Source organism: Loxodonta africana, chromosome 7 (genome assembly GCF_030014295.1).
Source record: "Loxodonta africana isolate mLoxAfr1 chromosome 7, mLoxAfr1.hap2, whole genome shotgun sequence".
Classification (NCBI taxonomy): domain Eukaryota; kingdom Metazoa; phylum Chordata; class Mammalia; order Proboscidea; family Elephantidae; genus Loxodonta; species Loxodonta africana.
Window position 1 is genome coordinate 74,904,738 of NC_087348.1, and position 17,239 is coordinate 74,921,976.

General features: G+C 44.0%; 1 protein-coding gene across 1 annotated transcript in view; it reads left to right on the forward strand.

The window, feature by feature from the left end:
* Positions 1-2,426, forward strand: part of STK33 (serine/threonine kinase 33) — a 75,626-nt gene extending 73,200 nt beyond the window's left edge. Inside the window, exon 12 of the mRNA XM_023550872.2 lies at positions 1,406-2,426. Within this exon, the coding sequence (XP_023406640.1) occupies positions 1,406-1,618 (213 nt within the window). The 3' untranslated portion in view covers positions 1,619-2,426. The remainder of the gene's footprint in view (positions 1-1,405) is intronic.
* Positions 2,427-17,239: the final 14,813 nt, after the last annotated feature.

Here is a 17,239-nt window from a genome sequence, read left to right on the forward strand (position 1 = left end):
ACCAAAAGGTTGGCAGTTCACATCCACCAGCTGCTCCTTGGAAACCACGTGGGGCAATTACACTTTGTTCTATAGGATTGCTATGAGTTGGAATCAACTCGATGGCTATGGGCTTGGGGTTTTTTTTTTTTTTTTGGTTATGAAGTCAAACGTAAGCGATGTTCTGAAGAGGCACATATTTAAGGGCTATCTGCAATAAGCAAACAAACATCAGGTAAATTATCTCTTGTAATACAGGTACCACAAACCCTAAATTACCTGAAGTTTTGCTGCAGTCCTGGCAGGTCACTTACTCGTTGAAGAAATACATACCAAGTTCTTTCTACTTTGTATAAAATATGGTCACCTTTATCAACAAGCGCTTGAATGATCAAAGAAGCACTTCGTGCATTTGTTTTGTGTTACACGTAATCCTTTCACGTCCTTTGAAAATTGTTAACCCGCATGTTTCATGACTCTTAGGTAACCAGCGTATTAAACTTGTGAGGCTGTTCGCAGCTCTGCCTAAATGAGGGCTTGCGGAGGCTGTACCTCCGTGTCCCGGCCCTTGCCCTGCTTGTGTAGCTCTCCTGAGATGTTCTCTGCACTTTTACTGCCCTGTGCTCAGCTTCATTTAATTAGAAGTGATCACTTTTAAAATGGGTCTAAGGTCAAAATGGACTCTGCTTCCCTCATGACATCAGGGGTTAGGGCCCATTTCCTCTGCTGTGGGGTGAGGTGACCTGAGAAGATACAATTTCCTATTAAAATCCCTTCAACTTGTTTTGAGCTTTAAAGCTCATGCAGTACTTTCCTGCCTGCTGCCTTCATTCTTGGAATAAGCTCATGGAGTAAGCAGTGCGAATACTATTTTCCCCATTTAACAATGAGGAATCTGAGACTCCAAGAGGTCTACAGACCTGCCCAAGTGGTGTGGCTGGGATTAGAACCAGTCCCTGGAATTAATGCCAGGAAAACAGTGAGAATGTAGGCCATATGCAACAACTTTGTATGCAGCTTAGAAAGAATGATCATGCTGTACTTGTCAGGGTAATTGTATAAATGTCAGAGCTTGTCTAGAAGTCTGTAAAGATGAAATGAGATGAGTACAATTAAGTCCAAGTGGACTTTCCTACGCAAATATCATTACCAGGCATTTACTTTCCTTTTACATGGCAGAGGATTTGAAATTGAGCCTATACAGTTTGCCCTACATCAAACACTAAATAATTCCATTTTCTTGAGTATGCTAAAGGAACTTTATTTGGCATCTAATAATAATTTTATAATGTGACCACTTTATGTTCTATAACTGGAAAAGGTTCCAACTTGCAAATTCTGGGCAACTTTGTGGTTTCTTTTGTCTTTGAATTGCTGTATTGCTTTGCGTTTGACAATTCATCCAGTTCTTCTCTTTTATTTCTAGCTCACTGCTTGTGAAAAGGTACTTCCTGTGACCAGTAAGAAAGCAAATATGGACAATTTGGACATGCTCTCTCCAGGTACCACATCTGGCAAACTTCTTCCAGTTGGACTCAAGGAGGAACTAGAGAAAGCCCCTGTAACTTCAAGCCAAGCAATAGCAGGCAAATTCACTGCTAAATCCATTGGCCTGTCTAGAACCAAAAAGAAACTCTAAGATTTCCTCCAACACAGAACAGTACAAGAACAAGACTGCTCTTTCTAGTGCTAAAATGAGAAGATAGGAGGAGGAAAAGGATAGGACTATGCCAAGCCCTTAGCCTTTTAGCTCCCCTGAGCTTTGTCATGTGTTCACATCAGTTTAAAATTGAAGCTAGTTATTTCAAAGCAGCACAAACTGCACGTGATGTTAAAGGACAGCCATCAGTAGGCTCAATGGTGGGCTGTGGCTGAAATCAACTCAAGATGTATACAAGGGTTGTTTAGATGGGATAGCCCTCAAGGCAGCTGGACCAGTTGGGAAGCCTTTGGGGCATACTTGCTCAGTTTCACTTCAAGTTCTTATGTTTAGTCACAGTTATTTATAGGGGAAAATGAGAGGCCAAATATGGTAATGGAGGTTCCAAATAATTATGTGCACTTTGCACTAGAAGACTTTGTTAGGAAATTGCTAATAAACTTGCCGTAGGCATTGTAACAGAAGTGCTTCCGTCATTCACATGTGTTCTTGTGATTTTAGGTTGCTATGGATTGCTTTAGACGACTTATTTTAAACCTGTAAAAATAGGAGATTTTGTAACTACTTGCTATTAACTTGCTGCTAAATTCCCAATGTATTGATCGAATCAATAAAAGACAGATGTTGCTCATGCAAGTTAATTTTTGTGTTAGCAAGAGGTGAATACAATACTGTTCTCTAAAGCCTTGTGGAAATTATAAACTTGGTCTGCAGCTGCAGAGGTAGGCACACATCTTTGGGGAAGGTCATGAGGATAGATACAAGGGAATATACACCATTACACCAAGTATCATAGTTATCTTCTTTCCATCTTGATAAATAGTTTTTTGGGTGTGTGTGCACGCCTGTGCTTTAGGTGAAAGTTTATAGTGCGAATTAGTTTTATTCAAAAATTTATAAGCACGCGTGTGCTTTAGGTGAAAGTTTACAGCGCGAATTAGTTTTATTCAAAAATTTATACACAAATTGTTTTGTGACACGGGTTGCAATCCCCACAATGTGTCAGCACGCTCCCCCTTCCTACCCTGGGTTCCCTGTGTCCATTTGTCCAGTTTTCCTGGCCTTTCCTGCCTGCTCATCTTTGCTTTTGGGCAGATATTGCCCATTTGGTCTCGCATAATTGATTAACTAAGAAGCACGTTCCTCACATGTTTTTATTGTTTGTTTCATACACCTGTCTAATCTGTGGCCAGACTTTAGGAGTAGCTTCAGTTCTCAGTTAGCAGGGTGTCTGTTGGTCATAGTCTCAGAGGTTCCTCCAGTCTCTGTCAGACGAATAATTCTGATCTTTTTTTGTGAATTTGAATTTTGTTCTACATTTTTCTCATGCTCTATCTGGGACCCTCTATTGTGATCCCCATCAGAGTGGTCAGTGGTGGTAGCAGAGCACCATCTAGTTCTTCTGGGCTCAGGCTGGTGGAGGCTGTGATTCATGTGGTCCATTAATCCTTTGGACTAATATTTTCTTGTGTCTTTGATTTTTTTTATTCTCCTTTGCTCCAGATGGGATGGGACCAATAGATTTATCTTAGGTGGCTGATTACAAGCTTTTAAGACCCCAGATACTACTCACCAAAGTAGGATGTAGAACATTTTCTTTATGAACTGTGTTATGCCGTTGACCTAGATGTCCCCCAAGACTATGGTCCCCAGCCCTCAATCCCAGTACAAGGCATTTGAATGTGTCTGGGAAGTTTCTATGACTTTGTCTTGGTCAAGTTGTGCTGACTTCCCCTATATTGTGTGTTGCCTTTCCCTTCATCAAAGTTGACATTTGTCTACTATCTAGTTAGTGATTTTCCTACCTCACCCCTCCCCTCCCTAGTAATGATCAAAGAGTTTCTTTTTTTGTGTGTATTTTAGATGAAGGTTTACAGAACAAACTAGTTTCTCATCAAACAGTTAGTACACACATTGTTCTATGACATTGGTTAACAGCTCCATGACAGGTCACTCTCCCTTCTCAACCGTGGGTTCCCTATTACAAGATTTCCTGTTCCCTCCTGCCTTCCAGTCCCTGCCCCAGGGCTGGTATGCCCCTTTAGTCTTCTTTTGTTCCATCCTGTTCAAAAAGATTGTTTTTGTGTGTAAATCTTTTCATGAGTTTTTATAGTACCAGTCTCATGTAATATTTGTCCTTTTGTGATTGACTTATTTCACTCAGCATAATGCTCTCTAGATTCATCCATGTTGTGAGATGTTTCACAGATTCATCTTTGTTCTTTATTGTTGCGTAGTATTTCATGGTGTATATGTACTATAGTTTATCCGTTCATCTGTTGGTGGGCATTTAGGTTGTTTCCATCCTTTTTGCTATTGTGAATAATGCTGTAGTGAACATGAATGAGCATATCTGTATTCATGTGATGGCTCTTATTTCTCTAGGATATATCCCTAGGAGTGGGATTCCTGGATCATATGCTATTTCTGTTCCTAGCTTTTTATGGAGGTGCCATATTGTTTTCCATAGTGATTGCACCATTTTACATTTACATTCTCACTCAAAACCAAAAAGCCAAACTCACTGCCATCCAGTTGATTCCGACTCATAGCGACCCTATAGTTGTTGCTAGCGGTGCATAAAAGCCCCAATCTCCCTGCAACTTCTCCCACATTTGTTATTTTCTGTTTTTTTTTTTTTTTATTAGTGCCAGTAATGTTGGGGTGAGATGGTATCCCATTGTAGTTTTGGTTTACATTTTTCTAATGGCTAATGATTGAGAACATTTACTCATGTGTCTGTTAGCTGCCAGAATGTCGTCTTTGGTGAAGTGTCTGTTCATATCCTTTGCCCATTTTTTAATTGGATTGTTTGTCTTTTTGTTGTTGAGTTGTTGAAGTATTTTTTAGATTTTAGAGACGAGACCCTTGCTGGATATGTCGTGGCCAAAAAATTTTTTTTCCCAGTCTGTAGGTTCTCTTCTTATTCTTTTGGTGAAGTCTTTTGATGAGCATAAGTATTTAATTTCTGGTGCTGCTAGTTATCTGGTTTATCTTCTGGTGTTTGTGCATTGTTAGTTATGGTTTGTATTGTATTTATCCCATGTATTAGGGCCCCTAGTGTTGTCCCTATTTTTTCTTCTATGATTGTGTAAACAGTTTTGCATTCAAGGTCAAACTGGGTGAATAGATACTTCCCTTGGCCTCTCAAACAAATTCTAACAAAACAATTTGCAGTAGCTTTTTATCTTTTGTAAAGTAGTAACTTAATTTCATTCCAAACCCCCATGGAATTGTCAATTAGGCCTCCAAAATGACCTACACTTGGCCAGTTGACGTGTGCTAGTTGCATATAAACACTCAGTGGCTAAAGGTAATAGATGTGTTTTTTTTACTTGCAATTAATTTAGGAGAGACTGTTGTGGTTCTGAATGGGTCAAATATAACACTGCCATGTGTTGCCCCTGGTTGAATGGTTTGGCCTTCAGTGTGCTTCCCTTGGGAACCTGCCAGCCAAAGCATATCTAGTCTAGATTGTTTATTTTAATATTGGAGTTGACAAGAATTTTTCAAAGTCTTTCTCTCTTCCTGATTATTGTTTCCAGCTCCATCAGGTTACTTGGCAGCCTACAGACCATCTCCTGAGCTTTAAGCATTCTTTCAGGATTTAATGAACCTGTCTTGTGGGTTTTTTTGGTCTTTGAGGAGTGTGTTCTGTTTGCCTGATGAGAACTCTGGCCTCATGAGCTAAGCCAATGATAGTACTTCCTTTCCTGACAGTCCACCCAGAGGCAGAGGTGAGAGTTGCAGTCCTCTCACCTCTGGCAGGGAAAAGCCCAGGAGGAGCAGGACCTTGTATGGGAGAGAGCTGGCTGCTGCTCTCCTTGCAGAAAAGCCAGCGGAGTTGGTGGCATTGATCTGCCGGTTCCTTGGGCCTGAAAGTGGAGTATTTCCTACATTCAGGATCCTCTTACTTTTCAGTGATGTAATTTCTTAGGATAACACCCTATTTCTCTTCGGTTCTGAATTAGTGATTCTGCTCAGTAAGCTTAAGCAAAGGTCCAGAACTAAAAAATGAAGTTATTTTATGATGTTTTAGTGTGCCTGTATCCTTTCCCACACCAGCACCAGGCAAGGCCAACTGTCCTTCCTACCATAAAATGCATTCTCCTAGTGCTCCTCAATCTAGACCTGTTTATTTGTATAGAATCATTTTGTAAGAAATTTAGCTCAGTCTTTCTAAAGAAGATTTACATATTATTTTCATTTGTTATTTCATTGTATGAAACACACTTGGACCAGACCATATCTAAGCTTTATTTTTCAAGTGTTGTGCCTCCTTAATATCTGGGGGTATATGGTCTTGCTTTCTCCATTTGCTTTCATGGCTGTGAAAAGTAGCTCTTCAGTTTCAGATTGACTTTCAGTGGCTGGTAGGCTAACTCGAAGGCATTAATTACAATCAGCCTGACACTTCCTGCTCTCCACAGCATGCAGCACTGGGTTTTGGTATGATCCAGGGAGACGCATTCTGTCTAGGAGAGTACAGAGGACGTGTTATTTCCAAGGAATACAAATACGGGTCAACATTCTGACTTCAATTAACAGATAAACCAAGGCAGGAGGAATATGATAAAAAGAGATAAATGCAGGTTGGAAGCTGAGCAGAATGTCAGCTGAGGAGAATAGAAGATGATGTCAGACACGGGTTTAAATCCTAGGAGAAAGGCAGACGGGTTGGGGATGGGGAGAACAAAGTCAAAATAAAGTATAATTAATAAAACTGATGGTATGGCAAAGCATTGGTTGTGCCAAACCTGGAAGCAGGAGTCAGAGGAGGGACGCCTCACTTATGGAATAGTCCATTGCTGCAGATCAGTCTGAGGTAAAATTAGCTCCTCACGTGGCCTGTACACAAGTAAACCTCAGTAAAGACACAGGCCGAAGAAACAAAGGCCTGGGGAAATGGAAGCTGAGAGAGGCTGTTATTTTAAGAGTTGGGCACAGAATAGTTCTTACATTTTGAGTAGGAATATTGTGTGGTGTTGGGAGGGAGGGGGATTAAAAAAAAAATGAAAACATTTCGTCCTTATCATTGAGATGTTTTGTTTAAATAATTCTATTTGACTCGAAAACGTTAAGTTCCAGGTTAGACAGATCAAAAGCAACCAGTCTTGAAAATGAAGCTTTTCAAATTCCAGCCCTTCTATTGGAATACAGAATAAAGGCTTTGTTCAAACAAGCATTCCTGGCAGTAAGCAGCGCTTTGGAATTGGCTGGGGAAGTGGTGCCTGCCCTGTAATGGCTGCACTCAGCTGGAGTCCAGGAAGCTGTGGCCACTGGAAAATGACCTTGTGCCGGATGTTTCTCACCTGCCCCTTTAGAACCACTCTTTGTCCTGCTTTGCCCTCTGTGCCAGGAGAGCTGACCTTTAGGGACTGCCTCTGGATTTGTTTGGATTCAGTCCATGTGAGGTACCAACAGAAAATCAGAGGGCAGGAGAACAAGGCACAGATGCTGGGCTGCTGGGAATTAGCTACATTCTCTGTCTCTAGGCCACAGCTCCTGCTGGGCAGCCCTCCCTTCTTCTTCAGGCCAAGACCAAGGGCTCTTGCCCTGAGGTGCTAAGTCTTCTTTTGTGGGTTTCCATAACATCCTATCCACCCCTTCCCATCCCTATACCTTTATAAACAGTCCCATCGTTAAACTCTCAACTACTCCGTTTGAGTGTACCATCTGTTCCCTCAAAAAAAAAAAAATAATCAAACCCGTTGCCGTCAAGTTGATTCCAACTCATAGCAACCCTATAGGACAGAGTAGAACTGCCCCATGGAGTTTCCAAGGAGCACCTGGCAGATTTGAACTACCGCGCCTTTGGTTAGCACCTCAAGCACTTAGCCGCTATTCCACCAGGGTTTCAGCTAGTGAGGCCCGAAGTGATCTAGATTCTTTCCTAGTCAGTTCTGATCATTCTTGGCCTGGGCAGTTTTGTTCCTGCTTGCCAGCCCCCACCACATAACAGTAAAGTGAAGAACCAAGAGCCTAAATGAGCTGTCCCTGAAAAAAGAAAGGATGCATCTGGGCGATCACTGGGGGCTTAGGAGGGCATGACAGCGAAGACGGTCCTAAAGTTGGAACCTGGACTAAGCAATATAAATTTAGCTTTGACAAACTCAAACTGAAATCTGGAATTGTCTAGACCCAGAATGTTTGCACTTAACTCTTAAACTCCAACTGTGGCCTTTTGGAGCTGAAAAGAAGCAACACCTTACTTGTAAAGCAGAGAGGACCTACGGGCATGTAAGGGGAGCCGCTGCATTGCTGTCTCCCTGGTTGTGGACTTCAGGGCATGGCAGAAACTTCCAGGGGAACCTATTGTATCCAGAAAACACAGACAACCTGAAGCCAAGATGTTTTCCTGCGCTTTGCATATGTTTCATCTAAGCACTAAAAATCACTTATAAAAGCATTTTAAAGTAAAATTTTCACTATTCAAAAGGTCTCAGGTAGTTCAGTTTTACTCTTCAGGATCCTATATTTTTCTGCATATGCTGGCTTCAAATTGATTCTGATTTCTGCTCAGTACATTGTTATCATTTAATTCTCACTGGTGAGCCAATTTTCTTTGCCATTGTTCTTCAAAGGAAGGCCATATTCAGTGTCTGTTCTTGAATTTTTTTGTGGCCGCCTTCCTTGGTCACTGGTACAATCATCTCTGTTCTCTCTGTGTCAATTCTCTACATTTCCCTAAATTATCTGGAGCAGCCCTTTAGCAGGAGTGGAGGGGGTTCCTTCCACTTCCCCATTTGCCTCACTTCAAGCGGCAACACACAGTTGACAGTGGGACGTTGGGGAGATTGATTGAGCTATTGCAGGGTCACCACTGGCTGTCTCAGAGACCTACCTGTGCTATCCCAGAAATCTCAGTGGGACCCAGTGAATACTGGGTAAAGACCTCAGGGGACCTCTTCCCCACACATGAAGTGGTTCCTGGCCTTGTGCCAGAGAACAGGGTCACAGATGCAGTGCACCCACTCCTCCGGTAAAGACTTCTGAGTATCCTTCTCCTAACCAGACCCTGAAGCATCTTCAGGACATATCCTTGGTATTGTATAGAGATTACCTAAGCCTCTTTGCCCTTAGGGGTACCCCAGACCCAATCTTTGACCTTCTCACCCTCATAGGGCTCTACAGACAAGACCCTGAAAGTAAATTATGGTTTAGGGAAGAATTTCCTCATCAGGACAGAAAGTTTTCTCTGTCCCCAGGGACAATTGCAAGGTCCCAGGAGTCAGCATTCCAATCTGACCAAGGGACAAGGCAGGTTGAATGGAAGATGGAGGGCAGCTAATACCCTCCCCAGATCCCGAAGAAGAAGCCCTTGTGTGGAGGTGCCAGCCACTATTTCCTGGTCCAATCATTGTTTTACGTGGAATTACCTAGAAATCAAGGTCCTGTTGTAAGTTGGACTTTGAGCTTTATTAGTGGAAGGGAGCACTGTGTTTTAATTAAAACCCTTCTTTGGAGTCATGATGCAGCACTTACATAACACATCATGGCAGACTCCATTCTAAGTACTTTACATGTATTAGTTACTCTAGTTTTTACAACAGCCCTATGAAGTAGGTACTATCATTATTTCCACAGGGGAATAAATTGAGGCACAGAGAGAGATTAAGAAACTTGTCCAAGATCACGCTGCTAAGAAGTAGCAGGACCAGGATTTGAACCCACCTGCCAAGCCCAAGGGGGCCGCTGTTGCATTGTATGCCTCTCAAGGCTTTCATGGTCTTACTTCCCTATTGTTTGGGCCAGAGACTGCTACAAAGTTTGATCTCAGGATCCCAAAAGACTAGGTGGTTCATAACCCCCCTTCTGTCTTCCAGAGAGAGCCTAGAGTGGTAATTTTGGTAAGTTCAGAGTTTGAGTTTTCACAAGAGTGAGATTATTTTGTATGTTGACAAATTTGGGTAAAATCCAAGCATACCATACCAGAGAAGGCTGCATTCTGAAAGACTTTGCATGACAACGTCAATTCTAAATGCTTTAAATAGTCATTGTCAGGAACAGTGTTTAGAAGCCTTTGAATATGTTTTTAGCTGAAGAGAGAAAAGAGGCCACGTTGCCTCCTCAGGTATTCACAGGGACAGTCCTTTCTGTGTAGATGTGATAGATGCTTACTAGAAGCAAACTGTTGTAATTCCCATCGCAGGGCAGTTGGAGGTTAAGAATCACTATAATGTTTCGATTTTCCATATTTCTTCATCAGGGTAGCATGTGTAGCTGCGCAGCTGAAGATGCGGAGTTCGGAAGTCAGCAGCTAGAGCATTTTGCTGCCTTGCCTCTCTTGCATACCTTTAGCTTTTGCCATCACTTAGTGCTTTAGTATAATGTTAGTGGAGTGATTTTTTTTCCTCTATCATACTGATAGTATCCTGCTTTAAGGAGCACAGACAGCTTCTGTAGGCTCAGACCTATTCTGTGGTGCAAGTTGGGGAAAACTGTTCTTGCGTGTAGCCCAGGAGCCCAGGGTGGTGCCTTCTCCTCCAGGCTCCTCATCTCAATCTGCCTGCTACTTGGTCCCAGGAGAAAAGAGGAAGTTTTTAGTCACGACCCTCATTGTTGGTTTGGAACTTTGGAAGAAAAGGCTCCTGGTAAGAAAATTCCTACAGCCCATTCAGATGGTTTTTACAAGAGTTCGTTTTCCTCCAGAAGCAGTTACCTGGGTGTGGCTTGACACCATTATCCCATCAGTAGGAAGCAATAGCTCAGCCACTTACTTCCTGTTCACAGATTTTTTTTTTTTTTTTTGGTACCTGTCTCTGATCGTAATACTGTCAAGTACCCTACTCCATGTTAAATCTTGGTAGGAATGTCTTTCCTGCAGTACACTCTACTTGCTTGAGAGGGGAACAATAAGTCTGCCCACTGGTGAAGTCTCCTTCCTCCAGGGTGAACAGGACCGTGCTCTGTGACACCAGCATCAGATGCACAAAGAATGTTCACCAGGTAGAGTTGGATTGAGAGGCTCAGTCGTTCATTCAGTAAACATTTTATTGACCATTGACTATCCGGCACAGTGCTAGGCACTGGATAAATGGTGTAAAAGACAGTCAAGGTCATTGCCCTTAAGGAGAAATGGTGGACCAGACATTTTCTGAAAACTAAATCTGCAGAATAATGGACTGTTGGTTGTAGCATGAGGGGGGGAACAATCACAATCTATACAAATACGTAAAATAATGTGTCATGATTAGAGCTAGGAAGGAAATAAAGTTCTACAATAGAATATAACAGTGCAAGAACCTTCTTGGGAGAGGCTTTGGAGGAAGCTTGAAGGCCAAAGTGAAGCCAGCCGTGGGAAGAGCAAGGGAAAGAATGTTTTAGGCAGAGGGAACAGAAAAAGATCTTGGTAGATTCCAGGACTTGATCCAAAGGCCAGGATAATGCCAGAGGAAGAGAGGCAGGGGCCAGGACCTACAGGTCCTTCAGAGCCAGGGGAAGGAACTCAGATGTTATTATAAATGTAGTGGAAGTCATTGACAGGTTTTAAGCTGGAGAATGACATCTGATTATATGTTCAAAGGGTCACTGTCTTTTGTGTAGGTAATGAGTCCAAGTGGGGCAAGAAGGGAACAGGAAGATTGGTTAGAGGAAGTTGGAATAAGATGATGGCAGAGAAGATGGAGAGAAATTGGGTGGATATGAAATATATTTTAGAGACAGAATGATAAGACTCAATGAAAAACTAAATGTGAATAGTGAAGAAAAGTGGTGGTGGGGGTGGATCAAGAATGACTTTTAACTTTATTAACCAGACTAATGATGGTTTCACTTCCTGGGGAAGACGAAGTTGGGGGTTGGGCAGTGGAATGAGGAGTTCCCATTTGGTCCTATTAAGTTGAGACACCTGTCAGACCTAAAGTGGAGTTGGCTACTTGAGATGGATTTAAAGGCTGGGTGGATTAAGGTGGATAGAGACAAGAAAAAAGCAGCCTGGGGTGGGGATAAGGATGTAAAGAGAGACCTAGATTTAGTAGTGATGTTGTGCAAGGGCTTCTGGACACTCAGAAGACCCAGGCATCAAGGTACCACCTTGGTTCACGCAACATCTCTGTCTTCTTCATTCAAGGGATGGGCAGTGATTGATTGTACCTTGGCAAGAACAAGAATGAGAATGGAATGGAATGACGTGAAATGTTATTTAGAGGAATGGCCCTAGGAGATATGGCCATATCTCCTTACAACTTGATTATTCAAAACTGGACAGTGATAGGTAACAAGCCCTCCATAGCTAAATCATAACTCCATAGCCTCTCATCAGTAGTAAATCAGAAAATGGTGGACCGGACACTTTCCTGAAACCCAGATTCGCAGAATCATGAACTGTTTGAACTGTCCTTTCAGCCCAACCCTCCCCGCATGCAGAGACCCCACCCATAGCATCCTCCAGTGAAATCCCACCTCAGCCTCTGATGACACACTCTCTGGGAAGGGGAATGCCCTACCTCCTAGGCAGATAAACTATATTCTAGGGTTTTTAGGAACAATGAAGTGCTAGGAAGTTTATCATATTAGCTGAAATTTGCTCCTCATTGGCCCCTCTGGGACTATTTAAAATCTTCCTCTGTGACATAATGTTCCCTCCAGGATTCCAAGCCAATTCCCACAGCCCTTTGGGCCTTCTCCAATCTAAACACTCCCAGTTCTCCCAGACTTCGTCTCAGGTGACTTGTTCCCAGCCCCATCGTTTTAATTTGTCTCAGTCCTTTTCCAAAGTGAATCCAGGCCTCCAAGCATGGCCCATCATGCCACTGGTCTGGACACCCTGTCTCTGCCCAAGCAGTGCATTGTGTTCCCGTTAGCAGCTATTCTTGAGCAATCTGATTTGAGTTAATAGGACAGGCTTTAATGACAATGCGTCCCTGAAGCACATTTATTTTCCTATCGATGTCCTTGTGGCACACTCTCAGTGACCACTAAAGAGCCCTTTCCCAGTGCGATGCCTGCGGGAGTAACGGAGAGTGTGTTGACGTGCCTGGGTTGGGTCTGAGTCACATAGCCCTGAGATTACCCTGGAAGACAGACTCATTTTCCTTAAGTGTCTGTCTTGCTAATTATCCACTGAGATATATGGAGAGGAAAGAAGGCACAAACTGAATTATAGGCCTGCTTGCCAGAGAATGCATTAGTGGCTTAGCTACTGCTGCCGTTTCAGTAAGAAACAGAGGAGGATGGCAACCTCATCCTGGACCCATCCTAACCCTCCAGTGAGGATGAACAGGAGGTGTCGTCTGTGTCTATGTGACCTGAATGTCCCCCAAGTCTCCTGCCAATGGGCCTGAGTGAGGGTACATTAACATCTCTGTCTAAATTAAATGGCTTCCCCCACGTCAAGGCTTCTTCAAGGGATTCCTTCCCCAAGTATGTCTGAGAACTCCCAGGAGTGTTCACACAAGTCTTTGTTCACCTGCTGCTCTCAACCTGGAAACAGCCATGACTTCCAAAACCAAAGTGTGACTTCCAGTGGCCTTGCTTCTCACTTTTATTTCTAGGCCTTCTGGTAAACCAGGGACTGTGACAGCCATTGCCCAGAAAGATTCCAGGTGTCCAAAGCATTGAGAACCAGGCCCAATTCTCAGGTGTCCCACCCAGACAAGACCCTGACAAGCAGCCCAGGCCCTCAACCCTCTGCTGTGGGACCATCCTCTGCTATAGACCCCAGTGTAGTGGGGTACAGTGGATGTGGGTGACGGGAATGTTAAGGTGTATGTGATGTAGGATGTGGGGTGTGGGTTGGGCTGAAATATATGGGAAGAGATGTCATGTGGGAGACACATGGTGTGTAGTGGAGGGAGTGTGCAGGGGTACATGGGTAGGAGGGCCTTGGAGATATACCAGGCCTTCCCTGACCCCACTCCTGGGTCTCAGAAGCTCCCCAGGTAATTATGTTATACAACAGGTTTGCTTCCTATCTGAGAAAGGAAGCAATGGGACTTTGCAGGCTATTTTAAGATTTTAAGAGCATATCGGCCTATGATGAGACAGCTCAGGCCACACTTCAAACCTGAAGTTTTTGGGAGACAAAATTTTCCAAAACACAGAGCTCATAATAGAAATAATAAAAAGGGGTCTTTGGAGGTGCAAAGGGTAGGACCTAGTCATTGTACAGCAAGCTAGGTGCAGGGGTGTTCTGACCTGTGGGTGGCCCACTGGAGTTAGGCCAGGTTTTGGGCTGGCAGTGGAATGCTGGGAGCTGGGTAGTCTCTCTGGGTCTCTTCTTTTAGGATGACTCTACTGGGGTGAACCTTTTGGATCCCCTTGGGGTCTAAGGCAGGCAGAGGCTCCTATGGCTTAATTACCCACAGCTCCAGCAGGTGTCCTTTGCCCCATTTCCTCACCCAGCGGCTGTCCCTACCTCTATTCTCTACGGGCAGCAACAAGATCCCTAGCCCTTAGCTTCTGCAGAAGGGTGGAAGGGGGCAGAGAAGGAAACGCTCGGCCTGGATTTCTTGGAATACCCTCTATCAACCATTTAGGGGTTCCCATGGCTGCCTTTGGGGGCAAAGAGATTTAAAACGTGGTGTGGACAGTTTTGGGGGGTGTTTCAACCCAGGTGAAGATTGAGCTGCCCGTAGTGCCCCCATAGACACCCAAGACAGCAGCGACAACCTGCAGACTGTGGGGGTGTCTGTTGGTCATTCTTGGTTTGTGAGGACACCATTTCAAAAGCTTCTGGTGTTTGCTTTTGTTGTGAAGTGGCTGAAGAAAAATGGAAGATTTTACAAGTTGCAAAGAGGCACAGTTAGGTTGCTGGTTTTGTTAATGGACCAGTTGAAGCAGGAGATAGCACACTGAGGAGGAGAGAACTATACCAGGAAGACAGTTTAAGATTCTGTCTTAGAAGCCGAGTGGAGGCAGGAGCCACTCAGAGGAGCCTTTCCTGCCATGTCAGACTGCTGGGAACTTCTGGTTTCAGGCTGCACCAGGGACAGCAGGAGCCAACGTGTGGCAGCCAGAAGATGTGATCTCACTTATTTAAAAGGAACACATAATAAAGCCAGGATGAGGCTTTATTACAAATGCGGCACCATTCCAGAGATCAGAGCTGATGAGTAAAGAGCACAGACGAGATGAGAGGAAGAAGCACTTAGAGAGCCAAACCTGGCCTCCAGCTTCCTGCCTTCTCCTGGCTTGGGCGGAAGGTTCTAAACAAGGACCCCTCGCTAACACAGGTGAACACGCATGTGTGCACCTTTAACCTTCAGTACTGCAGGGGAAAGATTTAATCTTGCCCATGTGATATGCTTAGACACACACAGAATTTGTATTCACTTGGTTCCACAACACCCAACCAAGACCCCTGTTTCCAAGAGGCCTGCCCCTGCTGGGTGCTGCTCAGTGGTGCCTGGGTTAGAACCACCGGTTCCCCGGGGGCCTCATTGCAATCTCCGTGAATGCTGTCTCTCAAAGAAAGAAGGGGGTGAGAGGAAGCATTCTGGGAGAGGTGTGATATCACTTGTCCTGTTGGAAGTCTGGAAACTGTAAGTAGCCCAAGTGCCTGGGGGCAAGGCTATATTCTCCAAAGTCAAATTTCCCAAACTCTCCTGAACCCCAAAGCTGGCCAATCTGCTTCCCCTTTCTAGGGAAAAAGAATTGGCAAAGAAATAAGTGGCAGAGAGCTCACTGCTGTAAACATGCATGAACTACTTATTTACTATTTTAAAAAAGAATATAAACTTAAGCACGTAAAACAATACCGTGTGAACTTTAAAGTAACCCAGTAGCTCTATTATTTTTACCTTGCTGATGTGTTGCTAGTTATTTAAATAACAAAAATTCTGAGAATACATCACCAATAATGACTTTCTGTACAAGCAGTAGTGGAAGGGGTGGCACCTGTTGTATACCTCAGAGGTAGCCATAGAATAGAAACGTTTTACATTTGAACCAACATGAATGCTTCCCTTAAAGTCTAGTTGTTGGAAAATACACTTGAAACCTTGTTGTTGCACATATGCGTCACTACGTTGTAGGGTTAAACATTATCAACTAAATCGATAATGGTGAAGCTAAATTAATAGTGTTGTTGTTAGGTGTTGTCAAGTCAGTTCCGACTCATAGCGACCCTATGCACAATGGAACGAAACACTGCCCGGTCCTGAGCCATCCTTACAATCGTTACGCTTGAGCTCATTGTTGCAGCCACTGTGTCAGCCCACCTCATTGAGGGTCTTCCTCTTTTCCACTGACCCTGTAGTTTGCCAAGCATGATGTCCTTCTCCAGGGACTGATCCCTCCTGACAACATGTCCAAAGTGCGTAAGACGCGGTCTCACCATCGTTGCTTCTAATGAGCATTCTGGCTGTACTTCCAAGACAGATTTGTTCGCTCTTTTGGCAGTCCATGGTCTATTCAATATTCATCGCCAACACCACAATTCAAAGGCGTCAGTTCTTCTTCAGTCTTCCTTATTCATTGTCCAGCTTTCACATGCATATGATGCAAGTGAAAATACCATGGCTTGGGTCAGGCGCACCTTAGTCTTCAAGGTGACGTCTTTGCTTTTCAACACTTCAAAGAGGTCCTTTGCAGCAGATTTACCCAATGCAATGCGCCGTTTGATTTCTCAACTGCTGCTTCCATGGCTGTTGATTGTGGATCCAAGTAAAATGAAATCCTTGACAACTAATAGTAGTCTGTAGTTAAAAGGCAAGAATAGTAGCTAATTAAAACCACAACCACTCAAGATAGCGTCTCTTCCAAATGCTTCAAGCGTGCATTTCCACAGGAGTTCCGCAGCATCAGTGACAGCCAGGCTTCTCAGGAGGACGTGGGTCAGAATTCTCTATAACCTTTGGAAACCCATTCATAAATTCAGTTTGTTCCATGACAGAGAAGATGGTATTTGTTAAAATTCTTCTGGGAAGGGAACTATATTTTTTGCAAAAAATCCCTTGCTGGGCCTTTGGGCCAGAAGATGAGATGGCCCACAGGCCTGAATCTGGTGGAACTGTTGAGTGGAAGGCCGGGATGTTTCTGTCCATTGCTCTGGGAGAGGAAGAGAGGGAGGAGCCTTGAGGTCACTGAGACCCTCCATCTGCAGCATGGCTTCTTAATGAGCATCACCTACCCCTGCCAACCTTCCTACCTCCTGTTCTTTAGCAAAGTTGCAGCTCACACTGTGCTTGGTACAATGGGCCTGGGGGCGGGAGCCAGGGAAGGGACTGGACTCTGTGCTCTGCTTGAACCTTGGGTAGCCCGAGGCAGACCCCAGGGCATTGCGAGAGTTGGGGGGAGCTCAGAGACAGAGAGAAGCATCAGAAAGTTAGCCGGGAACTCAGACATCTTTTGGAGGGCTGGACTCCCACAGGCTGAGTAACTGAACTTTGAGGAAGCAGGGGCCCCAGCTTAAGTATGAAGTGCTAAGTACCTTTGATGCTTACATAGCTGCTTATCGGCAAGGAGGTCTGAGATGAAGGGAATTGCATGTAACTTGAGATTAAAAAAAAATTTTTTTTTAACTTGATTATTTTTTAAAACTTGAGATTAAGCACCCAGAAAACATCCGCAGACTCATTGTCAATGGCAGAGGATCCCCCAGACCCCTGAGAGCTGCAGCCGCGCCCCCTCTTTGGGAACCACAAGCAGGGCTTTGAA